Genomic DNA, 23,435 nt, shown 5'->3' on the forward strand with positions numbered 1-23,435 from the left:
CAACATGGTATATTTTTTCTATTTGGCCATCATAGACTTCAAATATACAAGAATGCTCCACAACATGCATGGGATCCACATGATATCTGCTGGATGCCAAATTGCCAATAGATCGAAGAGTCATGAAATATGAATAAAGTAATAGTGCCTGGCTGCATATGAACAGAAATGAAGTTTGATAATTAATTAACCTACATGTTATACATGCGTTAGGGTTTTAGGTTTTTCACAAACAGGAGAGGAGAGAGCGGCAAGTAGATTTAACCCAACGCCATAGACAGCCATATGAACGGAACTAGCCTCCCTATCAGCTGTTCCTGAACCTCCTTCCAGGCTCGGCTTCCCATCTGGCTGATCCAACCCCAGGCTGGAAGCCTGCGTCCGCACCGACGGCAGCAGCAGTGCTTTGTCCTCATCCCTCGGGTCTATCTCCTCCTCCTAGGGATGTGATGGCGATGGGCAGCAGCTGCTGATCCAAGGCGGTGTAGCCCTGATCCCTATGCTACAACGGGCCGGGGGATCTATGGATGCTTTTCATCCAAGTTGAGATAACTGGTTCACTTGGAGTTTACCTTACGCAACAGCCTGCGAAGCTCCAAATTGAGTATTTTGGTTCGTCTCCTTTTTTTCATTTTCTTTGTTTCTTTTAAGAGTGTACATCAATGGTTTTTTTATGTCTTGGCTACATGTTTCTTGGAATAAATATGTTCCTACTTCTTGTAATAACCATGCCCGAAGACGGAAATATATCCATAATCCAAAAAAAAGGAGAAGAGAGAGGAGAGGGAAACTGAAGTGGAACTAGGGAGCTACCTGGTCGCCTCTCATAATACCTTGGGTCCTCTCTCCACCCATGGTGTGGGAACAAAGGTCAGTGTCCTTACATGCTCATGAATGGGCTTTACTTTTTTCTTACAATGCAAGGTATAGGCATGCCATGGTCGATACCCCAACAGCAGACCCTCAGTTGTATGGTTCTGACATGTAACATGATTTAGCAGCTTTATACTACATACGCCAACATGGATACTAAACACAGCATAGATTGATATACATGCAACTGATCATATATTGACCGGCACTGATAGCTACTTATTCATGACAACCCATATATTACGCCGGCACATATAGCTACTTATCCGTACCGGTCCTTGTAGCACACGGACACGGATAGTTAACATAGATACAGAAAGCAAACAGTAATACTACTTAAATATTATAGTCATAGTCATATATATGCCACAGTAGCCAGCAATATCTTAACATGGTATATAACATATTGTCATCAAATAACTTAACGCTACGATAGTCATATATTATCATCACAAAAAACTTAATTACATGACTCGATCATATTCATTAGCACCACTATTTGTGTCGGGCTTTTTCAAGATCCAGCACAGATATCTGCAGTAGTAGATCTATGCAACGTATTTTATCTCATACCACACGTTCATTATTCATACTCATTTATTTAAAAACAAGTGGCCAGATATTTTTGTTCATACTCCGTTTCTGAGCTAGCTAGGTTTCACTTTCCTTAGTATGGAGGTAGAAATCTTTGGCATGAGATCAATGTCATGGCCACAAGTAGGAAAATTCACGGGTGGCGGAGGGAGAGATGTGTCCATTGTTGGCCCATCCTCTACAATGAACACAGCTGCCATGCCCATCGACAAATGAAACTCGTAATGACAATGCATGAACCATACGCCTGCATACCATAAAATACAAATAATGAGTTGTTGGCCTTCGTAGATGGGCATGCAACTAAGATAAATAAATATGAACGCCAATCTAAACTAGACAACATCATAAATATCATTAAACAATTTTCTAGGAAAACAAATATGGAATTAGTTTGATTGAAGTGTCGTGGAATCCTTAGAAATTGACTCCTTCGGACCCCAACTGTAAATGTTTGTGACTATTGTCACAGTGCACCAAATAAAAGTCGAAACTTCAAGACATGTTTTTTTGCTTAACTTTCCTGTTTTATCACTATATGAAGTTAATTATCAGGTTGACTTCAGATCCCAAGTATAAATGTATGTGGCTATTCGCACATTGTTTTTGTTTCAGAATTTCATGTCCTACCAGACCCAGTTCAAGCATGATATTGCACGGCATAATAACTAACAAGAGGGACTTTGAATGTCATGATGAAATTCATGGTTAATAAACAAAAGGAACTAATAACATAATTCTGTACTGTCAACAAGGCCCAAACTTCTCATTTTACCAAGATTCTCACTAAACATCATATAGAAATGAGTTCACTACACTCTTCTGATATATGGAGAATGCCGATGAGACCAATATTTCTCTTTTTTATTAGTAGGATTTTGTCAAACTTCATAGCACCAGAAGTGTTTTTGGGCGGCTCTGAAGCTTTCCTGGCAGCGACTTTTCTACAAACCCCTATGTGGGATGCTGCCAGTTTTTATTTCCTCTATATGAACATGTTTTTTCAAACTAAGGTAAGCGATTCCTCCACAGAATATTTTCTTTCCATGCACATGAAAAACGAGCATTTAAATCTTATACGCACCTGGATTATTGGCAACAAATCGGACGGCGATCCACCCAAGATTTGGGACGAGCACAGTGTTCTTCACTGGTGGATTCACATGGTTGTACCTGGCCCCATCCTTCACTGGATCATAATTGCCAAGCCCTTGTGCAAGCACGACCATGTCATGCCCGTGTAGGTGCATTGGATTTGAGTCACCCTGTAGCATTGCGGTGCTCTGGAAGACTATCTCCACGATGGCGCCATGTTGGAACCGCCGGACCAACGTCGCCTTGTAAGTCGGCTCTAGCCGCATCTCTTTGGGTCCAAACGGGATTAAGGCTTCATCAGTAAAATTGAATAATTTTGGTGGCATCTTTGGAAGATCTTGCACTTTTCCACAGGGGCCAGTGTGGTAGTAGTGTGCTTCTAGTAGTGGTGTCGACGTCACTGCAGGGGGCTGGAAGGAGACATTGTTCATGGTAGCCACTAGGATGTCCTCCTTACTGTCGCCTCTCTTACAGAACTTGTGGCCTTGCTTGCAGATGGTGCCAAGGCCAAGCACAATGAACATGCGCTCGTCGACTCTTCGTTGCGCCGGAAGGCGCGCATGGTGCCGCAGGCTGGTCAGGTTGCTGTGGAAGTAGAAGGATGTAACTGTGTCATGTATATCAGGCATCTCAGGCACTATCGGCACATCTCCTGATGATGGACCTCGGCATCCTTCTTCTTCTGTACCCCGGCTCGAGCTCACTGACGTTGGGCCACTGCAGGGGCCTTGGCTGACCTTGTACTGCACCATCCCCCTTGTGGCATACTCCGGAGTCTGGGTGTCAGGCAATGGTGCCTGATTGGGCAGGGCGGCCATGTAGTACCTTCCAGGGGGTGCATCAGCAATCAACAGAGCATCCACTGTCTCGCCAGGTGCGATGGCGATGACATCTGTGGTGAAGGGGCTGACATAGTTAGCATCGGCAGCCACCACAGTGAACTTGTGCCCAGCGATCTTTAGATAGAACTCAGAGAAGAGACCAGCATTGATTATCCGTAGCAGGTAGGTCTTGCCAGGCTCCACGTCCAGAACATAGCCTTCTTTAGCGACACCTGAGAGTTGCATTGAAGCACTTGGTTCAATAAAAAAAATATCGGTAATCGGTTACTTAACACAGTTGTAAACAGTCGATCACCCATTTTTTTTATCAAATTATCAGACAGAACGGCTGTTTAACCATGGTGTCTGAACTGCCATTTAAATGGGCAACACGAGCATTTAAACAGAACCACCAGTTTGCTATTGTGCAGCGTTTAAATGGTGTTTAAACAGGCTAAATTGCTGTTTATTATTAGACCAACAGAATACTTGCTTACCGGAGCAATTGAAGAGATCTCCTACCAAGCCATTGACTGTGGATGCCCTGGCATATGCCGTAAAGATGTTCTTCGTCATGTTCTTGGCCACCTCGACAAGGTCCTTCTCCCACCAGTCCCCTGTAATCATCTGGATCATTTCACGTGCATCTACTAGATAGTTGCATGGACAACCATGGAAAATTTGAAAAAACAATTCAATTCCCATAGAATATGACATATTTTCTTTTCTCCAAATAAATAGGGCCCAATGAAAATTTTCTCCACAAGAAAGTTTATGTTCCCATGTCGTAGGCAATCGATTTCTGAATGGCGGCACACAAACCTATAATGACTGGGACCTCCCTATGAGGCTTAGGAAATGGATACGACTCGGCCCCATGCCTTGGCCGGATGACGAATGCGCCATGGAGAGTTGCCCGTAGGCCAGGGACGTGAGCGTGCCACCATAGGGTGCCTTCCTGCCTGACGACATTGAACCGGTAGGTGAAATTTTTGTTCGGCATGATAGGGCATTGGGTGATCATCGGCACCCCATCGAACCAACCGTTCCGAAACTGCTTCACTCCGTGCCTGCATCAGGAACCACACAGAACGTGTTGAAGTAATCTGAAAAGACCTATCGTCTTTGTATTTGGCCAAAAAAAAGCAGCTTGAAGTTTAATACCAAAGGCTAGAATTTACCATGTTAACCAATGGATCAAGATTATGATGGTGAAGATCAATTGTGAGATAGAAGTCCATCTGGACACCTCAAATAAAAACAGAGTCCACATCGACAAATAGATCTACACCGTTTGTCTATGTAAGAAGTACAGGATCAAATTCAAGGCGAACATGTAGCCACATTAGCCATGTGTTCCCAGTTTGATGTTGCTATTGCTGGGTTGTGAGCCCAACGGACAAGAAATTGAGATACACAGAGCACTTTAATCTACGCTGCAAACCAGCTCAACAGATGCTAATGTTTATGTCCCCGGAAAGTCCACGTGACCAAAAGAAATTAAACATGGTCTCTGTCTATATTTTATCAACTCTGTATTGTGGAAAGAGGATTATGATGATTAGAGTATACAGAAAATAATCCTATCCTACCATAAAAAACAATGCGGTTGACATTGAGCTCCCAAATGATGTCCTTCATTTGGGTTACGTTGCTTGAATGTGTTTCATGCGGAGTCGGACTGCTTCCCTAAGTGAAATTTTCTTTTTTCTTTTACTGCGGTCAAGACAAATTAGCATACAAGTTCCTGTTTGATCGAGTGGTTTAGCATTTGTACAGCTATATTATTTTTGTTCTTAATCTCTCGGTGCATAAATGTAGCTAGTGTCATCTGCCACGGGTCGCAACTCTTCTCTTCTATAAGGTAACTAGTGATAACCCATTCTTTCTAATTCTGATAACTAGCTATGACAGAAACTCATCTCTCTCATAGCTTGAGGTTTGAACAATCGCTAGGTTTTTTTTTCTTATAAAACATCAAAAGGTTATTAGTAAAAAAAATCTAGACCTGCAGACCGCCACCAAACTACTCACGGGCAAGTACCGCAAGTCATTAATTGTTTTTTCATGCGAAATACACACGTATGTGTTCCCAGGAATCAAACCCACAACCATATCCCTCCCTCACACGGTCCTTTTTATTATCTTTCTTATAAAACATTGCATACTAAGTTTTATTCTTTAGGGTCCTTATTTGCTACTATTAATTGGGTATTAAATGACTTCGATTCAAATGTTGTCAATTGTCAACTACAAACTTTTAGATCTCATGGAGTGCTGTACCTTTTTGTACAAGAAGGTTTGACCATCCAAACCATATTATAAATATCTAGAAAAAATTTAATATCTTACTATAAAAAAACTTGTGCAGTTTACCTTAACATCTGATTATGTAATTGCTAACTAGTTATGTTAATCCTTATGTATATAATTCCTCTGTTTACAAAGATATAACACTTAAAGCTGGCTAAGTAGTTTAGAAAATTAACTAACCAACTTAGCTTAAAATTCATATACTCTACAACGGAGGGAGCCTACAATTAACTAACTTGTCTTAACAATATAATTCTACAAACAGCACAATATATAGCCGTATTTTCTGAAACGGAGGAGCTTATTTTTAAGCCATCGAAGATTACCAGTGGATCGTAATGTTGTAGGGTGACCTGTTGACGACATGAACGGTCACCGAGTCTCCATCTGTGACCTCAATCGTCGGCCCTGGGAGCTGCCCATTCACCACGGTGACCAGCGTCTCCTTGCACAGGCGCGTCATCTTTGTCTGGCTCACCTACATGTGTGCATGCATGTTCCAACAAATCAAGTATTATTCTTTCGGGGATTATTGCTTATGGATACGATTAACGGTAGAGAGATGGATCAAATAGAGGCAAGATCAAAAAGCATCCCCCGTACTTACGACGAAAGTGTGCTCGACGGATTCCGCGGACGCCAGTGGTGCGGCGGCGGAGAAGAGGAAGACAATGGCGACTGCCAGCGCCATGGCGGCCGCGGCTGCGTCGGGGAGGCTCCTGATCCGGCCCTCCATGCTCGCCCTGGCTGCTTTCTTTGCTCTGTGAAGTTCTTCAACGGAATGCTGCAGCTAGCATTGAAAGCTTTCCAAGGTATACCTGTATGTAGGAGTAGTACTATAGCAGCTTGGCACGTGAAGTGGCCTGACCATAGATTCTTTGCTACGTAAAGAAGAATACAATAGATAGGTATGGTATCTGTGGCCAATGAATGTTGTGATCCTCATCAGCGTTGACGGTGAGAGCACACGATTAATTGAGTGTCACCCTAACAACCCACAGCTCTATATTTTCAATGTTTTGTTTAGCCATTTGTATGCATTGGCTGCATGGATAGGTACACGTAGTTGATACGGCTGGTCCCGGATCGGACCATGTTATCACGTCATATTGTTTATTCAGGCTATAACTTGTTTAAAAACAAACAAACAGCTGCATTCATGAGCTCGACCGTAGACTCCACTGTAAACAAAGATGCTAGTTATCAATTCTTGAGAACTGAGTTCTTTTGTTGGTCAAGTCGACGCAGCAACATGCTACTACGTACTGGCGTGTGACAGATGTACTGTGCATTACTACTACACACGAAAGGTCATCGATCCTGTCGTCCATATTTCCTATGCGTCTACCAGGTGTCACAAATTCTTTATCTAATATGAGGCCACTTTTCTGCCATGTATATTTGGCTGTGCCAGAAAATTGAAGTGTCATCATGGAATCATCCTGCATGCACAAACTCATACCGCCACATGTGACATGTCGAGTCCAGACTCCATCTACAAATCACTGCTGAGCACCAGCATTGAACACCCAGCAATGAAAATTCTGAGTCCACAATGGACAAGTCCAACAGGCATACTCCTTTCTCTTTCCACAATGGACAAGTCCATCTCGTGGCCCTGCCGCGAACTACGCCACCATGCACACCCATCGCTTCTGATAGATCATCCGCACAAGCTTGTCATCCTACATTCTTCTCAACAACATATGTAATTTAGGTTCATTTATCGAAGTGTTTGCTATATTTCATCAATTTATTTTATTTTATTGAATTTTTTGAATAATTCAAATTTGAACTACGTGGTCATTCGAATAATGGAAAAAATAAATGAAAAATTATTATTCATGTTAATGAGCATGCTTTGAGGCCTTATCGAAGAAAGGACCAGAAATTTCAAACCTACTATTCATGAAACATGGTGACTAAATTGTGTTCAAGTCTTGTTTAAATTGTATAAAAGGCAAATTTGGTTGGAAAATTATGAAACTTGTCGAGATGTCATGTTATCATGTGGGGACACTGTGATAAAATTTTTATAAGATTTCATGAAAGTTTGACATCTACGAAGCTTAACACCTAATCGGGCTTCACGTAAAATCATACGCCTCTTTGGAGAACTTTCAGTTTGTAAGCATCGTATGTTATAACTTTCATGAAACCTCGTTAGATTTTTATCACAGCTTCCCCATATGATATCATTATATCTCGACAAGTTTCATGATTTTCAGACCATATTTGCTTTTTATACATTTTAAAAACAACTGCACAAGAAGTTCGTCGTCATGTTTCGTGGACAAGAAGTTTGAAATTTTTGGTTTTTTTCTCGATAAGGTCTCAACGCATGCTTCAAGAACGTGAATATCATTTTTTTCATTCATTGTTTTCCATTATTCGTGTGACTTGTAGTTCAAATTTCAATAATTACAAAAAATTTAATAAAATGAAATAAATTAACAAAATATAGCAAATACTTCGAGCAATGGGCACAAATTGCACATACTGTTACATATAATGTAAGTATCACAACAAAAAAAATTCGGTGCCAAAAAGTGAAAAAAATAAAAATTGTTTGCCGAGTGCAAGGATAAGCACTCGGCAAATAGGTCCTTTGCCGAGTGTAGCACTCAAGGCACTCGGCAAAGAATGTGAATATTTAAAAAAAATTGAATTTCTTTGCCGAGTGCCATATCCGGGCACTCGGCAAAGAGGGGCCTTTGCCAAGTGCTAGATCTGGGGCACTCGGCAAAGAGGGTGAATATGTGACTTTGAACCGGCGCACTCGACGTTATCCACACACTCGCTCACACACCGCTCACTCGCTCGATAGGACACGCCGCGCCCTCGACCGCCCTGGTCCAAAATTTACCCGAGGCCGGCCCATTTACCTTTCCAGCCCATCAAAACCCTAAAATCCCCACCCTCCGGCCTCCAGGCACGAGGCACGCGAAGGACTCGGCGGCGGCAGCGGCGCTTGTTCCTTAGCTTCTTCCTTGCGAAGGTCGCAACCGCGCACTAGTGCCCTGGCTGGCGCCGGCCTGGCCCCTGCCGAACCTTCCACGCAGCTCCTCTGCTCCACCCCCTATCTGGCCTGCAGTTGCTGCATAGGACACGCGCGTGAGGAGTTCCACCCCTGTCCGGCCGGCCTGCAGCATCTGCAGAGGATGCGCGTGTGAGCAGCTGGACCCCCTGTCTAGCCAGCAGCTGCTGCAAGGGGCATTCTGGTTATGACGTTAATGGATATCATTTTTGGACGAGAAGCCACGAGGCAAGTCGACCCAATCGAAAGACCACAAATTCTGGAGTTTTTACTCCCGGCCTTGATAATGTCGAGTATTATGGAAGAATTAAAAAAATATACGAACTCAGTTTTCATGGTTCCAAATCTCTCAATCCCGTCATATTCAAATGCCATTGGTTTGATCCAGAGGTAACGAGACGGACATATTCTAATCTTGGGCTAGTGGAGGTCCGACAGGATTCCGTCTTACCAGGAGACGATGTCTATATTGTGGCCCAATAAGCCATACAAGTTTATTATCTCCCATATGCGTGCCAAACCAAGGAGCATCTTAAGGGTTGGTACATTGTGCAAGAGGTATCACCGTATGGCAAAGTACCTGTCCCAATCGATGAGGATTACAACTTAGACCCAAACACATATGATGGAGAGTTCTTTCAAGAAGAGGGGCTAGAAGGGCGATTTGAGATAGACTTAACCGAAGTGATCGGAACAGAAGTTGCAATGGTTGTTGATAAGGAGGAGGAGGAGGAGGAGGTGCAAAATGCGAAAGACTTACAAATGCTAGAAGCATTACATTTAGGCAATGTTAATGATGATAGTTATGCTTCGGATAATGCTAATTATGATATGGTTGATAGTGATGATGAGACTTATGATCCAGCTAATCATGATGATGAAGATTACTTTTAATCAATGTAATACTATATTATTATATAATTATATTTCAATTATTTTGCATCTCTTTCTAAGTATGTCATGTTTATCTGTACTTATTGGTTTACTCTTCTTAATTTTAGGTGATTGAATAAAGATGGTGGGCGGTTGTTACTTGAGGAACGTACGGTCCCTTTACTCCAGGGCAAGGAGTGCCCCGGCACCATCCGATGTAGCAGAGGGGTCGTCACGGAGGGGGAGGGGGAGGGGGAGGGGGAGGGGAGATCACAGGGGCCCTCGCAGGACAACACGGAGGAGGAGGCACAGTTGCCTACGCAGGACGAGGATGTGCAGGAGAGGGACGAGGAGGTGCAGGAGAGGGACGAGGAGTCGCAGGAGGAGGACGAGGAGGCGCAGCACACCGCCTCTGGTTCCGCGGGCTCTGGTTCCACAGCCTCTGGTTCGTTGAGAGTCTACTTGCAAGGTCCCTCGAGTCTCCCTCACCGACCGATACCTCGTGACAGGCGCCCGCTGATTACTCCCGATAAGGACAGGTAACTTTAAATGTTTTCACCGCTTCTACATATTATATGTTCAAATCTGGAATCGAAACTAATGATTTTTCTTAATCACTTGTGCAGGGGCTGGAAGATTGTGCACCCTGGAGCTTCTCACAAGCGCACCGTCAATGGCATCATCGGTGTTCTATGCAGGCAACACTTCCCTGGCATGGTTGAATACGGCGGAGTGTGGAAGCCGGCCTATACGTTCGAGCACTGCGCCGCGGCCCCCGATGCTGAAGATCGGGAGGGCAGGGTATTCAGCAACAAGGCGGAGCGGGTGAAGAAAGAGTTGTGGGTAAGTGCTCAATAAATCGCATATTAATTGCACAATTTTATACCATAAATGAATGAGATCCATTGTGTTTGTATATGTAGGATTTCTTCAGATGCGAGGCTGGTAAAGAGGGTGAGACAGATGTGGTGATCACCAACTGCTGCAAGAAACTAGTCTTGGAGATGCACTATGAGGCGCGTATCCAAGCCGTCAGAAATTACCACGCCACCATCCTTGGACTGAGGGTCACCAAAGAAGAAGCAAGAACAATTTATTTGACTCCGGAGCAGTACATACAGGTAAAGAACAGAACACCGTGGCTTGATTCTTTTTCTACATTAGGACGGCTTAATTCATCTTCTAATACGTCATGCATGTATTTGGTATCTTGTAGGTGACTCCTAATTGGTGCATCTCGTATCCCGATTGCTGGTGACGCATAGTGCAAAAGTGGTGCTCCGAGGAGTGGGAGGAGAATCACGTTGCTTTTCGGGAGCGACGTTTGATGATGCCAGGTGTAGCACACCATCAAGGCAGCCGCAACCTCAGCGGATACACCGAAGCATGGCTACACGAATACATTTATTTCATCTAACACTCAATTATGCATGCTTTCTAATCACCTTGTTGCTTTTCTCGCAGTCATCGTCACATGGTGGCTAGCCTTGCAACCTCTTCACGACATTTGCTCTGTCCCACAAGGGAAAGGCGACCTCCGACATCAGCTACAACCTGGAGGACGGGTCCGAGGCATACAGCAATGCGAGCATCCACACCCGCCTCAGTGAGTACACATTGATGGCAAGGGAGGTCCATGGCCCAGAATATGATCCCACCACAGAGGACCTTGACACAGAGATCGTCATGAGGGTCGGAGGAGGTAAGAAGAAAGGACGGTACTGGATTGCCGATGGCACAATCGACTCGTCCTCTACTCCTACTCTTTCTCAGATTCGAGCAAGGAGCACGAGTGCGAGCCCAGCCATACGACCTCGGCAGGACACTTCACGCCATCAGATACAGGCACTCCAGGTTATTCCTTCTTTATTCATCGTTCGTTGATTATTACATACCTTTTCTTTGCATTATTGTAACATTGGCGTGAAAACTGTGCAGGGCCGGCTGGAAGAAGAGATGAGGAAACGACAGGAGTTGGAGCAAAGGATGAGTGATGTACTTACTTACATGCAGAGTCTTAGAGCTGCAACGGGTGTACCTCCGCCAGCTTCTCTGTTTGCGCAACCTCCACCACCTGATCCGTACTCTACTCCTATGAGTGGGGATAAGCTGTATTTATGTATGATCATCATTTATCTTGTCTCATATGCAATCTCTTCTCCTCTATGTAGAGACAATCGGCGGCATCAAATGATCAGCATGCTACGCCATCTACAAATCAGGCAACTCCAAATCAGCCATCTCCAAATCTGCCACCTTGGTGATGGTTCTCGAAATCGGTATATCCTTATCATTTTGGTTACAAATCTGCATTCCTAATATTATGCATGCTTGTTAGTCAAAAAGAGTATGAAATCTTTTGTAGTCAATGCCTTTTAATTTCGTAATATATTGGTACACTGTCTATGCAGGAAAGAGAGGGATTTGAGAACCTTCACTTGACATTGGAAAGATTTGTTGGCGATGGCAAAGAGACTGGTTGTTGTAAAACTTATATTGCACTTTGTAGACTTGGCATTTGAGAACCTTTATCGTTGTTAACTCTTGTGTGGTGAACTTGTGTATGTGATTTTAGTTGTGTGATGATGAGACTTTGGTAAATTTGGTTGTGTGATGATAAGACTTGGGTGAATTTGGTTGTGTATGTGAAATTTCAAATAATATGCCTGTGTGAATACGTGCCTGTGTAAAATGGAGGCTCCCCATCCGGTTATGGAGAAAAAACAAAATAAAATCTTAAAAAATACTTTGCCGAGTGTAGAGGAAAGGCACTCGGCAAAGTGACCTAAACTTTGCCGAGTGCCAAGGGCAGACACTCGGCAAAGTGACCTAGTCTTTGCCGAGCGCCACGTCCCAGGCACTCGGCAAAGAGCCAACTCAAGGACACTCGGCAAAGATGCCGTCATGGCCCCAAACGCCATCACGGCTACTTTCTTTTGCCGAGTGCCGTCCCGGACACTGGGCAAAGCCTTTGCCGAGTGCCCGACAAAAGGCACTCGGCAAAGACGTCTTTACCGATAAAATCGCTGCCGAGTGCCCCTTGCCGAGTGTTACACTCGGTAAAGCCTTTGCCGAGTGTAATCGGGGCTTTGCCGAGTGTCTGGACACTCGGCAAAGGGCCTGAATCCGATAGTGCATGGAATCATCATGCATGCACAAACTCATACCACCACATGTGACATGTCGAGTCCAGACTCCATCTACCGATCACCGCTGAGCACCAGCATTGAACACCCAGCAATGAAAATTCTGAGTCCACGATGGACAAGTCCAACAGGCATACTCCTTTCTCTTTCCACAATGGACAAGTCCATCTCGTGGCCCTGCCGCGAACTACGCCACCATGCACACCCATCGCTTCTGATTGATCACCCGCACAAGCTTGCTACTTGCACCATCGATCGACCAGCCACGCTCGTCACTCATGTGCGAGAAATTCGTGCCACCTTCAACGTTAGCATCTTGCTAGAATCTCTAGAGTTTTATGTTTGGTTTGACCTTTTTTGGGTCCGGTATTCGAATGCTGTTCCTTTTTATTATGCTCATCCGCGTGGCTGCCGTGTACATTGTCCACGCATAGAGCATAGCGCAGTCGCAAATATAATGCCTAGGACCATGTGTTTTTTAGCCGCCATGCAGTAATATAGCCACGCACACAAATCATTGATGGTTGTGGACTGAAGCGCAATTAATGAGTACATGTTACGAGATTGTGGTACGTAAAGTCAATCCCTAGGCATTGTATCATATTAATTCATTGGTTGGCCCGTGCTCCCTCCATTCTAGATATTATACAGGTCATGTTAGAATTTCTATACACTAAACATAATCTAAATGTGTATAGCAAAATGCTATTCTACACCTTAGGTGTAGCAGTTTATTCTACACCAATAGCTAAACTGATCAGAATTACTGAATAATTTTTTAGTAGTTTAGTACTAAGTATTTTTCAGTAATTTGGTAAATTTAGTTCAGTATTTCGACGATTATTTTAGCTAGTAATAGAAGGTAGGTTACGGTAGACCAGAGACGGTAGGTTTTATCATATTGCTATACATGTAATAACTGCTAGCATAGTGCTCGTGCATTGCTATGGTTGATATTATTTTTAGAAGACAGTTACTATAAATTTTGTTGCTTGTTTTGAAGAGTTAAAAAGGGAAATGATAAATATAATATTTGATCCCAAAACTAAATTTGGGCTATAGGAACTTATGGTCAATTATCATTATGCGCAGCCCATAAGTATTTGCCTAAGTCCGGTAAGTTTTGGCCCTAGACGCATTTACAAAAATAGCCTAGAAATCTTTCGAAAGATGTTGTTCATGGACAAATCCGTGTATGCCCTTCTTGAGTAGCAGCACATTCCGACTCCGTGAACTAATTTCATAACTTTTGTGATGATTAGTTTTCTAGAAAATAGTCTAATTCGTGCATACCACAAAATTTGAAAAAAAAATCATATCAGATTATTGGTAACTCACAGCGCTAAAACAATTGGAAACCTGAGTTATATATATGAAACAGCAGCCAGAAAACAAAAAAAAATGATAACCACCGTGTAGGCCTAGAAAATATTGTGTTCAGCCCAAACTGGCTATGGCCCTAGAGCAGTACACGGGAGGCCCATGTCAAGTTCTGCTGCCCGTGGATTAAAAACTGGGCAGTTAAGTTCAATCCTTAACCACGGCGTACTGCAGCAAGAGCCCAGGTGCCTCGATGCCAGCAAGAGCGCTAGATATTCCACAGTTCCTGATTTGTTCCATTTGTTTTTCCCCGAGTTTGTAATTTTTTTGTTCCTGACGTAGAAATGTTTCTTTTAGATGTATAGAATTTTGTTCTACAAGTGTTGATGATTTCTCCTGCATGTCTCATGTCGAGTTTGTATAGATTCTTCCTGGTGTATAAATTTTAATTCTAACTGCATAAAATTCAGTTTCATGGTTGTTTATCATTTATTCTATGTGTATATTGTTTCCATGAATTTTTATACCAATTGTTCTTTGTGTACAACTTTCTTTTCATATTTATAAACTTGTGCCCCATGAGTGTTCATGATTTATTTCATGCTTTTTCTTCATTGGATGCACAATTATAGTGTTCCCACTACAGTCACATATATACTGTTTCACATTCACTGATATTAGTTTGTTAACAATATAAGCTCGGATGATATTTCTTGGAATGTTTACTGTCCTATGAATGCGATTTTCTCTAGAATGTGCAACATATAAATATATAAATAAATAAACCCAGCGTGATCCCCTTTGATGATCAGGACACCACGAGGCTCCGAGGCACGTGAGAAGATCGGCCAACACGTGAGGCGGATGATCCAATCGAGATGCTGGTCAACAGAAGCGTGAGAGTGGCCTGATCTTGCGGGCCAAGCGCACCAGCGGCATCCTAATCGACGTAAATGAACGTTGACCAGCTTCATAAACAAACAGTTTAAATAAAAAATTAGCAAAGGTAACAGAAATGTGCTCCATGCCGTGTCCATGAGAGAGCTCATCAAGTGCTCATCCACACCATCTATTGTGGCAACTCTGATCAGTGGCCTGCCAGTAGCAGGGCTCGTAGGAGGCGAATCCGGCCATCCACCCACTAGCTCCTCCTCCTCCTCGCCAGCCATCCGGCGACATGTCGTCGGCTCCGCTGCTCGGCGGCAAAGGTGGCGGCCAGGCCGAGCAGCTACCGTGGTGGTCAAGGTGGCTGGGCCGCGTGGTGGACACGGAGGAGGCGGCGGCGCAGCTGCGGTTCGCGGTGCCGATGGTTCTGACCAACATGGCCTACTACGGCATCCCGCTGGTGTCGGTGATGTTCTCCGGCCACCTCGGCGACGTCCACCTCGCCGGCGCCACGCTCGGCAACTCCTGGGCCACCGTCACCGGCTACGCCTTCGTGGTACGTAGCACGGAGCCACCCACAACTGATGAAATTCTTGCTCACCATTCTGTCTCTGTTAGTTCATTCTCTGGTCCAAGTGTGATATGATCGATCACTGCAATTCGATCTCCAGATGGGCCTGAGCGGCGCCCTGGAGACGCTGTGCGGGAAGGCGTACGGCGCCCGGCTGTACCGCATGCTGGGCCTGTACCTGCAGTCGTCGTTCATCATGTCGGCCGCCGCGTCGGCGCTCATCTCCGTGCTCTGGTGCTTCACGGAGCCGGTGCTGCTGCTCCTCCGGCAGGACCCCGACGTGTCCCGCGCCGCCGCGGTGTTCGTCCGGGCCCAGATCCCGGGCCTCTTCGCCTTCGCCTTCCTGCAGTGCCTGCTCCGGTACCTGCAGACGCAGTCCGTGGTGCTCCCGCTCGTCGCCTGCTCCGTGGCGCCCTTCGCCCTCCACGTCCTGCTCGCGCACCTGCTGGTGAACGTGCTCGGCCTGGGGCTCGCCGGCGCGTCCGCCGCGGTCTCGACGACGCTGTGGGCGTCCTGCCTGATGCTGCTCGCCTACGTGCTCCTCTCCGAGGAGTTCAGCGAGACGTGGAGGGGGTTCTCCGCCGACGCCTTCAAGTACGTGCTGCCCACCGTGAAGCTCGCCACGCCGTCCGCCATCATGGTGTGGTCAGTGTACTTAATTCTTGCCAGTATCACGTACAGTACCCTGTTCCTTGTTGAGTCATGACTGGGAGACGTTTCGGCTGCAGCTTGGAGCTATGGGCATTCGAGCTCCTGGTGCTCATCGCCGGTTTGCTCCCCCATCCCACCGTCGACACGCCGCTGATCGCCATGTGGTAAACTAAATGTGTTCTCGCTACTGCTTGATCTCTGGATGAAAATTAAACTGACAATATCGTTGTACCATCAGTTTGTTTCATCATCTTGAAACAAACTACTGATCACTTATCCTGCAAAATGATGTGTGCAGCGTTAGCACGGAGGCGATTACCTGCATGATCTCAGTTGGGTTCAGTGCCGCGGTGAGGTGCGTTACATGGCAGCCCGATCGGCTTTGTCAGACGCATTCTTCTGCGGCTTTCGCAGCCTCAGTTCCTCTCTTCTTCATACATTGTTTTTATGCAATGTGGGTGCTTGAATAATCAATGGTTGCAGCACACGGGTGGCGAACGAGATCGGTGCGGGAAACGTGGACAAGGCGAGGAACGCGGTGACCGTGACGATGAAGCTCTCAGTGTTCCTCGCCCTCTCCTTCGTGCTGCTCCTTGCGTTCGGCCACAACCTGTGGGCGAGCCTCTTTAGCGGGAGCTCGGCGATCGTGTCAGGGTTCGCGGCCATCACGCCGCTCATGATGGTCTCCATCGTGCTCGACTCGGCGCAAGGCGTCCTGTCAGGCGTCTCGAGGGGCTGCGGGTGGCAGCACCTGGCGGCCATGACCAACCTGGTGGCCTTCTACCTGGTCGGCATGCCGCTGGCCATCCTCTTCGCCTTCAAGCTCAAGTTCTATACCAAGGTACTCGTGTAAAAGTTAAGGTGCCTCGATCTCTTGCCAACAATGTCCCAGCTGCATAACCACTGTACATGTTGCTGCTATCTCTGCAGGGTTTGTGGGCGGGGCTGATTTGTGGGGTGACATGCCAAGCCTGCTCGTTGCTGGTGATCACCGTCCGCACCAAGTGGTCTAAGCTCGTGGAGGCCATGCAGGAGGAGAAAGCCAACTACGTCGCTTAGCGCATGTGCTATCTTACTTGACCCGAAAAGGGGAGTGGAGTTGTATTCTACGCCGTGATCAGACCTGTAAGAAGTGTCTGGGAATTTTGTTTTCTACGAAAACTGTATCAAAATTGAACCAAACTTATCTAGAGAAGCCAAGTGCGTCTGCAGTGGTTCATGGACAACTAGACCTATTTATAACGTGCATTATAATGTTAAATCTTAAATTTGACATTTTGGCTGGATCTAACCCATCAAACAAAATCTGCCAATAATTGAACGATAAGATTTGGCGAGGAGCAGTGCTACCGCGTGCACCGATCTTGGAGGACGGCTCCAGCCATGGACACAGCAGGCAGAGCTGCTGGTGGTAGAGATGCAGTATCTTATCTTATTGGCAAACTAGAGTAAGTATACGTACTTACGTAGATGCTGTTGCAAGATCGACCAATGATATTATTATCTTATTAAATAGATCACTCTTAATTGCTAATACACATGCAAGCATCAAGAAGCGATAGATGGCATCTCTGTTTAAATAAGGCTACGGGCATGGTCCTTCCACCTCAACTCGCAGGGGGCTGAATTCCCCTACTTATCTGTGTACCAAGAAATTCTTGAATCGCCCGAGGTTGGTGCAGAGGTTGCCGGTGGAAACCAAAGCTCCGGCAGTCGTCGTGGCAGCAAATCTGTTAATGGCCATGGCGGCGGTTGCGCGCTCCGTTGGAGATGCAGCGGGGAAGTCCGTGGCGCCGTCCCGTGCTCCTACGGCTGGAGCACGTACCAGAGAGGCGCGTGGAGGTTCCGAATCTGCCTCAAGGAGTGCCCGAACCCCTCGAGCTAATGATGGAGCTATAAAGGGAGTGGAAGCGCTACCCGAGCTGAAGGGAGTGAAATACATCTAGAGCAAACCGATGCTGAGGACGACGATGAACCATTTGGGATTGATTGTTCGGTGAGCACTTGTTTACAATGTACATTATTGTTCATAGATGTGATGAGATTCAATTCTTAGTGTGTTATTACCTTTTGATCTGATGAAACATGTGTTAGCATTGACGTGAATAGATAAATGTGTTATTACAATGTGCCATGGTAGCTGGACATGAATCATAGTTCTGTCATTCCGTTGATGTAATATAATCTGCATTTTTTATGGCATTTGTGTTCTACTGTCCACTAGTTCAGCAGGTAATCTGCATTATGAAGTAGTGCACCGTGCTGATTTACTAGCATTATTGTTGTCTCTTTCTTTTTCCTTCCAGTTCCAGCCTTATCTTACTATTACTAATTGCATGCTCCTTTTGAAGCCTCCACGTGAAGCCACTTAGAATCCTAATTGGACACTCTAAAATATAGAGAAATCTTAGAAATTCTTACAAAAATCAGAAATATCTGGCCTTCAATCCCAACAAGTGTAATCATAATAGTCATTGGATCTGTTATCTTTCCTAATAAATTACCCACCTCTGCTATTATGAAAATAGACTAAAGTAACCCCCTAAACGTATATCTAAATTACCCACCACTGCTTTTATAAAATAATCCAAAGTAAACCCCTAATCTTCGTGTAAATTACCCACCTATGCCACTAAAAAAATAATGCAAATAACCCCCTACATTTGTATATAAATTATCCAATTATATCATTATTAAAAGTTAAAATAACCCCTAAATCTGAATCTAAATTATATAATTATAACAAAATATTAAAGTGCACCAATACAGAATTCTAAATTACTATTTCTATCATTATTAATATATTATTTATGTTATTATTTATATAAAAATACTACCCACAATATGTGTCACCATGTATTCATGTATGATGGGAGAGATAAGAATAATAACTCACAAACAAATCAATGGTTTAATTAAATATATATCAAACACACATGGGGATGTGATGCAAAATGAAATCCATTGCAACTAGATAATAATAAATATGTATTTTAGAGTATGTGCTAGAATATTTAATAGATGAAAGAGAACGTGAGATAGATAATTATAATTATTAGTTATAAGTCTTAGTTTATATTAATTCTAATTAGCCTGTGCGGGAGCACGGGTTGATAGGCTAGTGCATGCATAATCATTGTACTGTACTGTTAATAAGCTAATGGTTAATGCAATCCGTCAGATCAGTTGGGCTATGCCAATCATTTGAATACACCATATTTTATAGTACTATATATTTTTTTAACTTTGCAAGACACTACCTTTTCCTTCATGGGGGTATAATAATTCATTAGACGCATGACTATCGCCATGGTTACAATTTGGAAGATCATCAGGTGGTGGAGGAAGAATTGAAGCCACCGTAGGTCCATCGTCTACGATGAACACAGCAGCCATGCCCATGGTCATATGAAAGTCAAAGTGACAATGCACGTACCACACTCCTGTAGCATAAAAGAGAATACATAAGATCTCTCAAACTTTTAACACCACCATGGAGACTCTAATGAACGTTAAAACATAAACAAATAAAGCTGCAGATTAACTAGAAATTTAAATCCTTTTCAATATGTCCTGAATTCATCATGAAAAACTGAAAAAGGATAACATTTCAAGTTGCGCTGATCAGAACACAAGTGAAAATTTCATGTTTGAATTGAATTTCTAAGGTTTTGCATTGACAGACGTTATCGGCAAGATCATCAGTTGGTTAGCTAGGATCTTGGTGCGTGCTGAATTTGACAACCTGTGGTTCTAATAAGTCCGAGTTAGCAGATGCAGACGTGTCTCAAGTGCATAGTGATCTACACGTACCTTCCGTTTCATAAATTTATGACGTTTACATTTTGCATGCCTTTATGTTATCTAATAACCTGTCCATGAGAAAATGCTTGACCATAGTCTGAAGCAGCACATATGTGTAGGTACCTGGGTTGTCGGCGACGAACCGAAGGGCGACCCACCCAAGCCTGGGGACAACCACGGTGTTCTTCACTGGTGGATCCACAAGGTTGTACTTTGCCACGTCCTTGGCCGGGTCGTAGATGCCGTGGTCCTGGGCGAGCACGAACACATCGTGCCCGTGTAGGTGCATCGGGTGGGAGTCGGTATGCATCAATGCCGTGTTCTGAAACACCACCTCCACTGCCGTGCCATGCCGGAACCGCCGTCCGACCATCCTCTTTTTCGTCGCCTCCAGCTGCGCCTCCTTGGGTCCTGACGGGACCAGCGAGAGGTCGGTGAAGTTGAACACCCTCGGCGGCGAGTTAGGCAGCATGTACAGATCCACGCCACCGATGGAAGCCGTGTTGTTGCGGTGGTAGTAGTGTGCCTCCAGCAGTGGCGCCGCCACCGATGCAGGGAGCTGGAAGGAGACGTTGTTCATGGCCGCCACGAGGATAGACTCGTTGCTACCACTCCTCTTGCAGGACTGACGACCATGCCGGCAGATAGAACCATCACTAAGTGTGATGAAAAAGTACTCGTCAGCGTGCACCGGCACCTGCGGTCGCCGTGGATGCCGTAGGCTGGTCAGGTTGCCGTGGAAGTAATAGGTGGTGATGGTGTCGTGCTGGTCAGGCAGCTCAGGCACCACCGGGGCTACATTGTGGTGGCCTGTGGTGCCATTGTTGTGGCTGTGTCCGCTCCTGTACTGCACCATGCCACTCGTCATGAAGAACGGAATCTGCTGGTCAGGCTTCGGCGTCTGTAGCGCTACGGCAACCATGAAGTACTTGCCAGGGGGCGCGTCGGCAACCACCAGCACGTCCATCGTCTCGCCGGGTGCAATCGCAATGGTGTCTCTGGTGTAGGGGTTGACGTAGTTGGCGTCGGAGGCCACCACCGTGAACTTGTGTCCGGCGATCTTGAGGTAGAATTCGGTGAAGAGCGCAGCGTTGATTAGCCGTAGCAGGTAGGTCATTCCAGCCTCCACGTCCAGCACGAAGCCATCTTTTACAATCCCTTCATAGTTGAAGCACTCCAATGATCAATTAGTAAAGAAGGAATAATGACTTTCGTTGTCAAATAAAAGGTATGAAGTACCAGAGCAGTTGAAGGGATCTCCAAGCTGGCCGTTTATTGTCATTGCAGTTGGGTTATCACGAAAGTCACCATCCACCATGTTCCTCTCCAACTGTACAAGATCCATGTCCCACCACTCCCCTGGTGTCAACGAGCACAACAATCCAACAGTTCAGTTCAGAGCATGGTGTGTACCTCTGCTGACTTGAAAAACTATGCCCTGCTGTCAAGAAATGTCATACAATTCACGAACCTATGATCATGGGGATCTCCACATGCGGCTTTGGGAATGGGTATGAGCTCGCTCCATGTCTCGGCCGGATGATGAGGGCGCCGTGGAGGGTTGCCCGGAAGCATCCGACGTGAGCGTGCCACCATAGTGTGCCTTCCTGCCCGGCCACGTCGAATCGATAGGTGAAGTTGTGGTTCGGCCGGATGGGGCATTGGGTGATCATCGGCACTCCGTCAGCCCAACAGCTGAGCCGCTGCTTTACTCCATGCCTGATCGAAGAACAAAATAAGAAAGGAAGGACTATGAAGTTAAGATTGAAATGATCTTTCTCTCAAGTGCCGAAAACCAGCCACATGGTCGACCCTATAGTTCAAGGACTGGACAGAGTACTGACCTGTTCAGCAAGTAGTGAAAGTTTGTATATTGTTCTTAGACAAGGTGGTGAAAATTTTACACAGCTGTAATTGGTAGGATGCCTAGCTTTATGCTTAGAACAAATGAAAGATTTATTATTAAGGCACTTATTTCATTACCAATGGATTGTGATATTGTAGGGTGACTTGTTGACGACATGAACGGACAACGAGTCTCCCTCAGTGACCTCAATCGCCGGCCCCGGGAGCTGCCCGTTCACCACGGTCACCAGCGTCTCCTTGCACGAGCGCGTCATATTCACCTGGCTTACCTACATATATATGCATGCATATATATCCCAACATATAAAGCTTGCAAACATACTCTTCGGTGCCTTAATAAGTTGATCAAAGACGACATGGAACTTCGGCATGCTTACAATGAAGGTGTGTTCGACAATGGCGGCCGTGGCCGCTGGCTGACCTGCTGTGAAGACGAACAAGATGATGGCCGCGGCGGCGGCCACTGCAGGCACCACTGGGACACCCCTGCTCTTCATAGTTCCCAACATGGTAATCTGGCCGGTTTCCTCAGCGATGATATATCCTACAATGAAGTTGTGATCTATACGCCATTGTGGATGCGTTTTAGGCAAGTGGCCACATCGTGGATGCGTTTTAGATAGAAGATTGTGCCTGAGCGTTGACGGAGATCACACAGCATTAAGTGTGTGTGTCACCCTACCAACCCACATCATCGTCCTAATTTTGTGCATACCACAACAGCCACATGGTATCTTCAACTCGTTTTGATCACTACCACATGATGCTTGTCCACAAACTTGATTTAAACAAACAGCTCCATCAGCATGGTTACTACAAAAATCGATCACATATATATCGGAAACAGATCGGATCTGATCAGTACCACTTGAAGTTTTCTTGGTCATAGATCTTGTTTTAAACAGTTAAAGTAATAAATTAGTTGATTCTAGGATTAATTAGCGTGCCCTAAACATCATGTATTTACTGCCGGTTCGATCTTATCTTGTTTTATAGGACCCAAAAAAAGAAACCATGCATACATGTCTGGAACAGCTTGGCTGGCTGGGCTAAGCAGGCTTATTACAGGAGTCCATAGACCATATTTGCCAGGCAGCATGGTTGTCAAATGCTACGCAAAATTTTGTGTGTATGCTCGCTGAGGAGGCAAATTCTATGCATCTTCTTTTCATGAACAGCTGACAAGGTTAAAATTTTGTGTGTATGCTCGCTGCATGGGTGTGGTAAAAGCTAGTTTACCTCTCCCAGTTTCCTGCTGAGCCAAGTCTACCTGCCCGTGGTTTGTCCGCGTCCTGCCCTGTCAACATTTCAACATGGTGAAAATTAAAAAAAGATATCTGATCAACTTGGATCGGAGTTCCTTCACATCATGCTAGTTTTTTGTCCAAAAAGTATATATATGATATTAATATTTTCTACAAAGTTCCTTATGATCCAATCAATCTTCACCCATGTAGGTGAAATTCTTGTATCGCACGCCCACAGGACCCGGACCTCCAAAAGTGATTACCTAGTTTATATTGGAATTATCTGCATTTCTGACTAATTTAGCTCTCTTGTAATCGCACGCCTGCAGTAACGGCCGA

General features: G+C 45.1%; 3 protein-coding genes and 1 long non-coding RNA gene across 4 annotated transcripts; 2 read left to right on the forward strand and 2 right to left on the reverse strand.

The window, feature by feature from the left end:
* Positions 1–343: 343 nt before the first annotated feature.
* On the forward strand, positions 344–3,193 carry LOC112902805. Its single transcript, XR_003230671.1, has 3 exons — positions 344–612; positions 739–870; positions 3,058–3,193. It is a non-coding gene; the product is annotated as an uncharacterized LOC112902805 (long non-coding RNA).
* LOC112902804 (laccase-15-like) lies at positions 1,291–6,523 on the reverse strand. Its single transcript, XM_025971985.1, has 6 exons — positions 6,304–6,523; positions 6,023–6,174; positions 4,206–4,453; positions 3,881–4,000; positions 2,552–3,616; positions 1,291–1,714 (listed from the first exon to the last, which is right to left on the reverse strand). Exons 1-6 carry the CDS (start codon positions 6,430–6,432, stop codon positions 1,521–1,523), a joined length of 1,908 nt encoding a protein of 635 aa, XP_025827770.1. The 5' UTR covers positions 6,433–6,523; the 3' UTR covers positions 1,291–1,520.
* Positions 6,524–15,150: 8,627 nt separating this feature from the next.
* LOC112903087 (protein DETOXIFICATION 19-like) lies at positions 15,151–17,374 on the forward strand. Its single transcript, XM_025972301.1, has 6 exons — positions 15,151–15,513; positions 15,629–16,173; positions 16,257–16,343; positions 16,478–16,534; positions 16,663–17,020; positions 17,110–17,374. The coding sequence occupies exons 1-6, from the start codon at positions 15,250–15,252 to the stop codon at positions 17,236–17,238; spliced, it is 1,440 nt and encodes a 479-aa protein (XP_025828086.1). The 5' UTR covers positions 15,151–15,249; the 3' UTR covers positions 17,239–17,374.
* Positions 17,375–19,332: 1,958 nt separating this feature from the next.
* Positions 19,333–22,345, reverse strand: LOC112902866 (laccase-15-like). The gene is made up of 6 exons (XM_025972050.1): positions 22,227–22,345; positions 21,967–22,118; positions 21,455–21,702; positions 21,223–21,342; positions 20,107–21,141; positions 19,333–19,622 (listed from the first exon to the last, which is right to left on the reverse strand). Exons 2-6 carry the CDS (start codon positions 22,101–22,103, stop codon positions 19,420–19,422), a joined length of 1,743 nt encoding a protein of 580 aa, XP_025827835.1. The 5' UTR covers positions 22,104–22,118; positions 22,227–22,345; the 3' UTR covers positions 19,333–19,419.
* Positions 22,346–23,435: the final 1,090 nt, after the last annotated feature.

Source organism: Panicum hallii, chromosome 8 (genome assembly GCF_002211085.1).
Source record: "Panicum hallii strain FIL2 chromosome 8, PHallii_v3.1, whole genome shotgun sequence".
Lineage (NCBI taxonomy): Eukaryota > Viridiplantae > Streptophyta > Magnoliopsida > Poales > Poaceae > Panicum > Panicum hallii.

Bases quoted from the DNA above. Each gene is read 5' to 3' on its own strand.
- LOC112902866 (XM_025972050.1), bottom strand. From the start codon at position 22,103: ATGACGCGCTCGTGCAAGGAGACGCTGGTGACCGTGGTGAACGGGCAG. The intron at 21,343-21,454 runs GTTCGTGAATTG...CGTTGACACCAG, and splicing joins GGAGATCCCCATGATCATAG to GGGAGTGGTGGGACATGGAT. The intron at 19,623-20,106 runs GTACCTACACAT...TTTATGCTACAG, and splicing joins GTTCGTCGCCGACAACCCAG to GAGTGTGGTACGTGCATTGT.
- LOC112903087 (XM_025972301.1), top strand. From the start codon at position 15,250: ATGTCGTCGGCTCCGCTGCTCGGCGGCAAAGGTGGCGGCCAGGCCGAG. The intron at 16,344-16,477 runs GTAAACTAAATG...TGATGTGTGCAG, and splicing joins ACGCCGCTGATCGCCATGTG to CGTTAGCACGGAGGCGATTA. The intron at 17,021-17,109 runs GTACTCGTGTAA...CTATCTCTGCAG, and splicing joins AGCTCAAGTTCTATACCAAG to GGTTTGTGGGCGGGGCTGAT.
- LOC112902804 (XM_025971985.1), bottom strand. From the start codon at position 6,432: ATGGAGGGCCGGATCAGGAGCCTCCCCGACGCAGCCGCGGCCGCCATG. The intron at 4,001-4,205 runs GTTTGTGTGCCG...AGATGATTACAG, and splicing joins GGAGGTCCCAGTCATTATAG to GGGACTGGTGGGAGAAGGAC. The intron at 3,617-3,880 runs GTAAGCAAGTAT...TGCAACTCTCAG, and splicing joins AGATCTCTTCAATTGCTCCG to GTGTCGCTAAAGAAGGCTAT.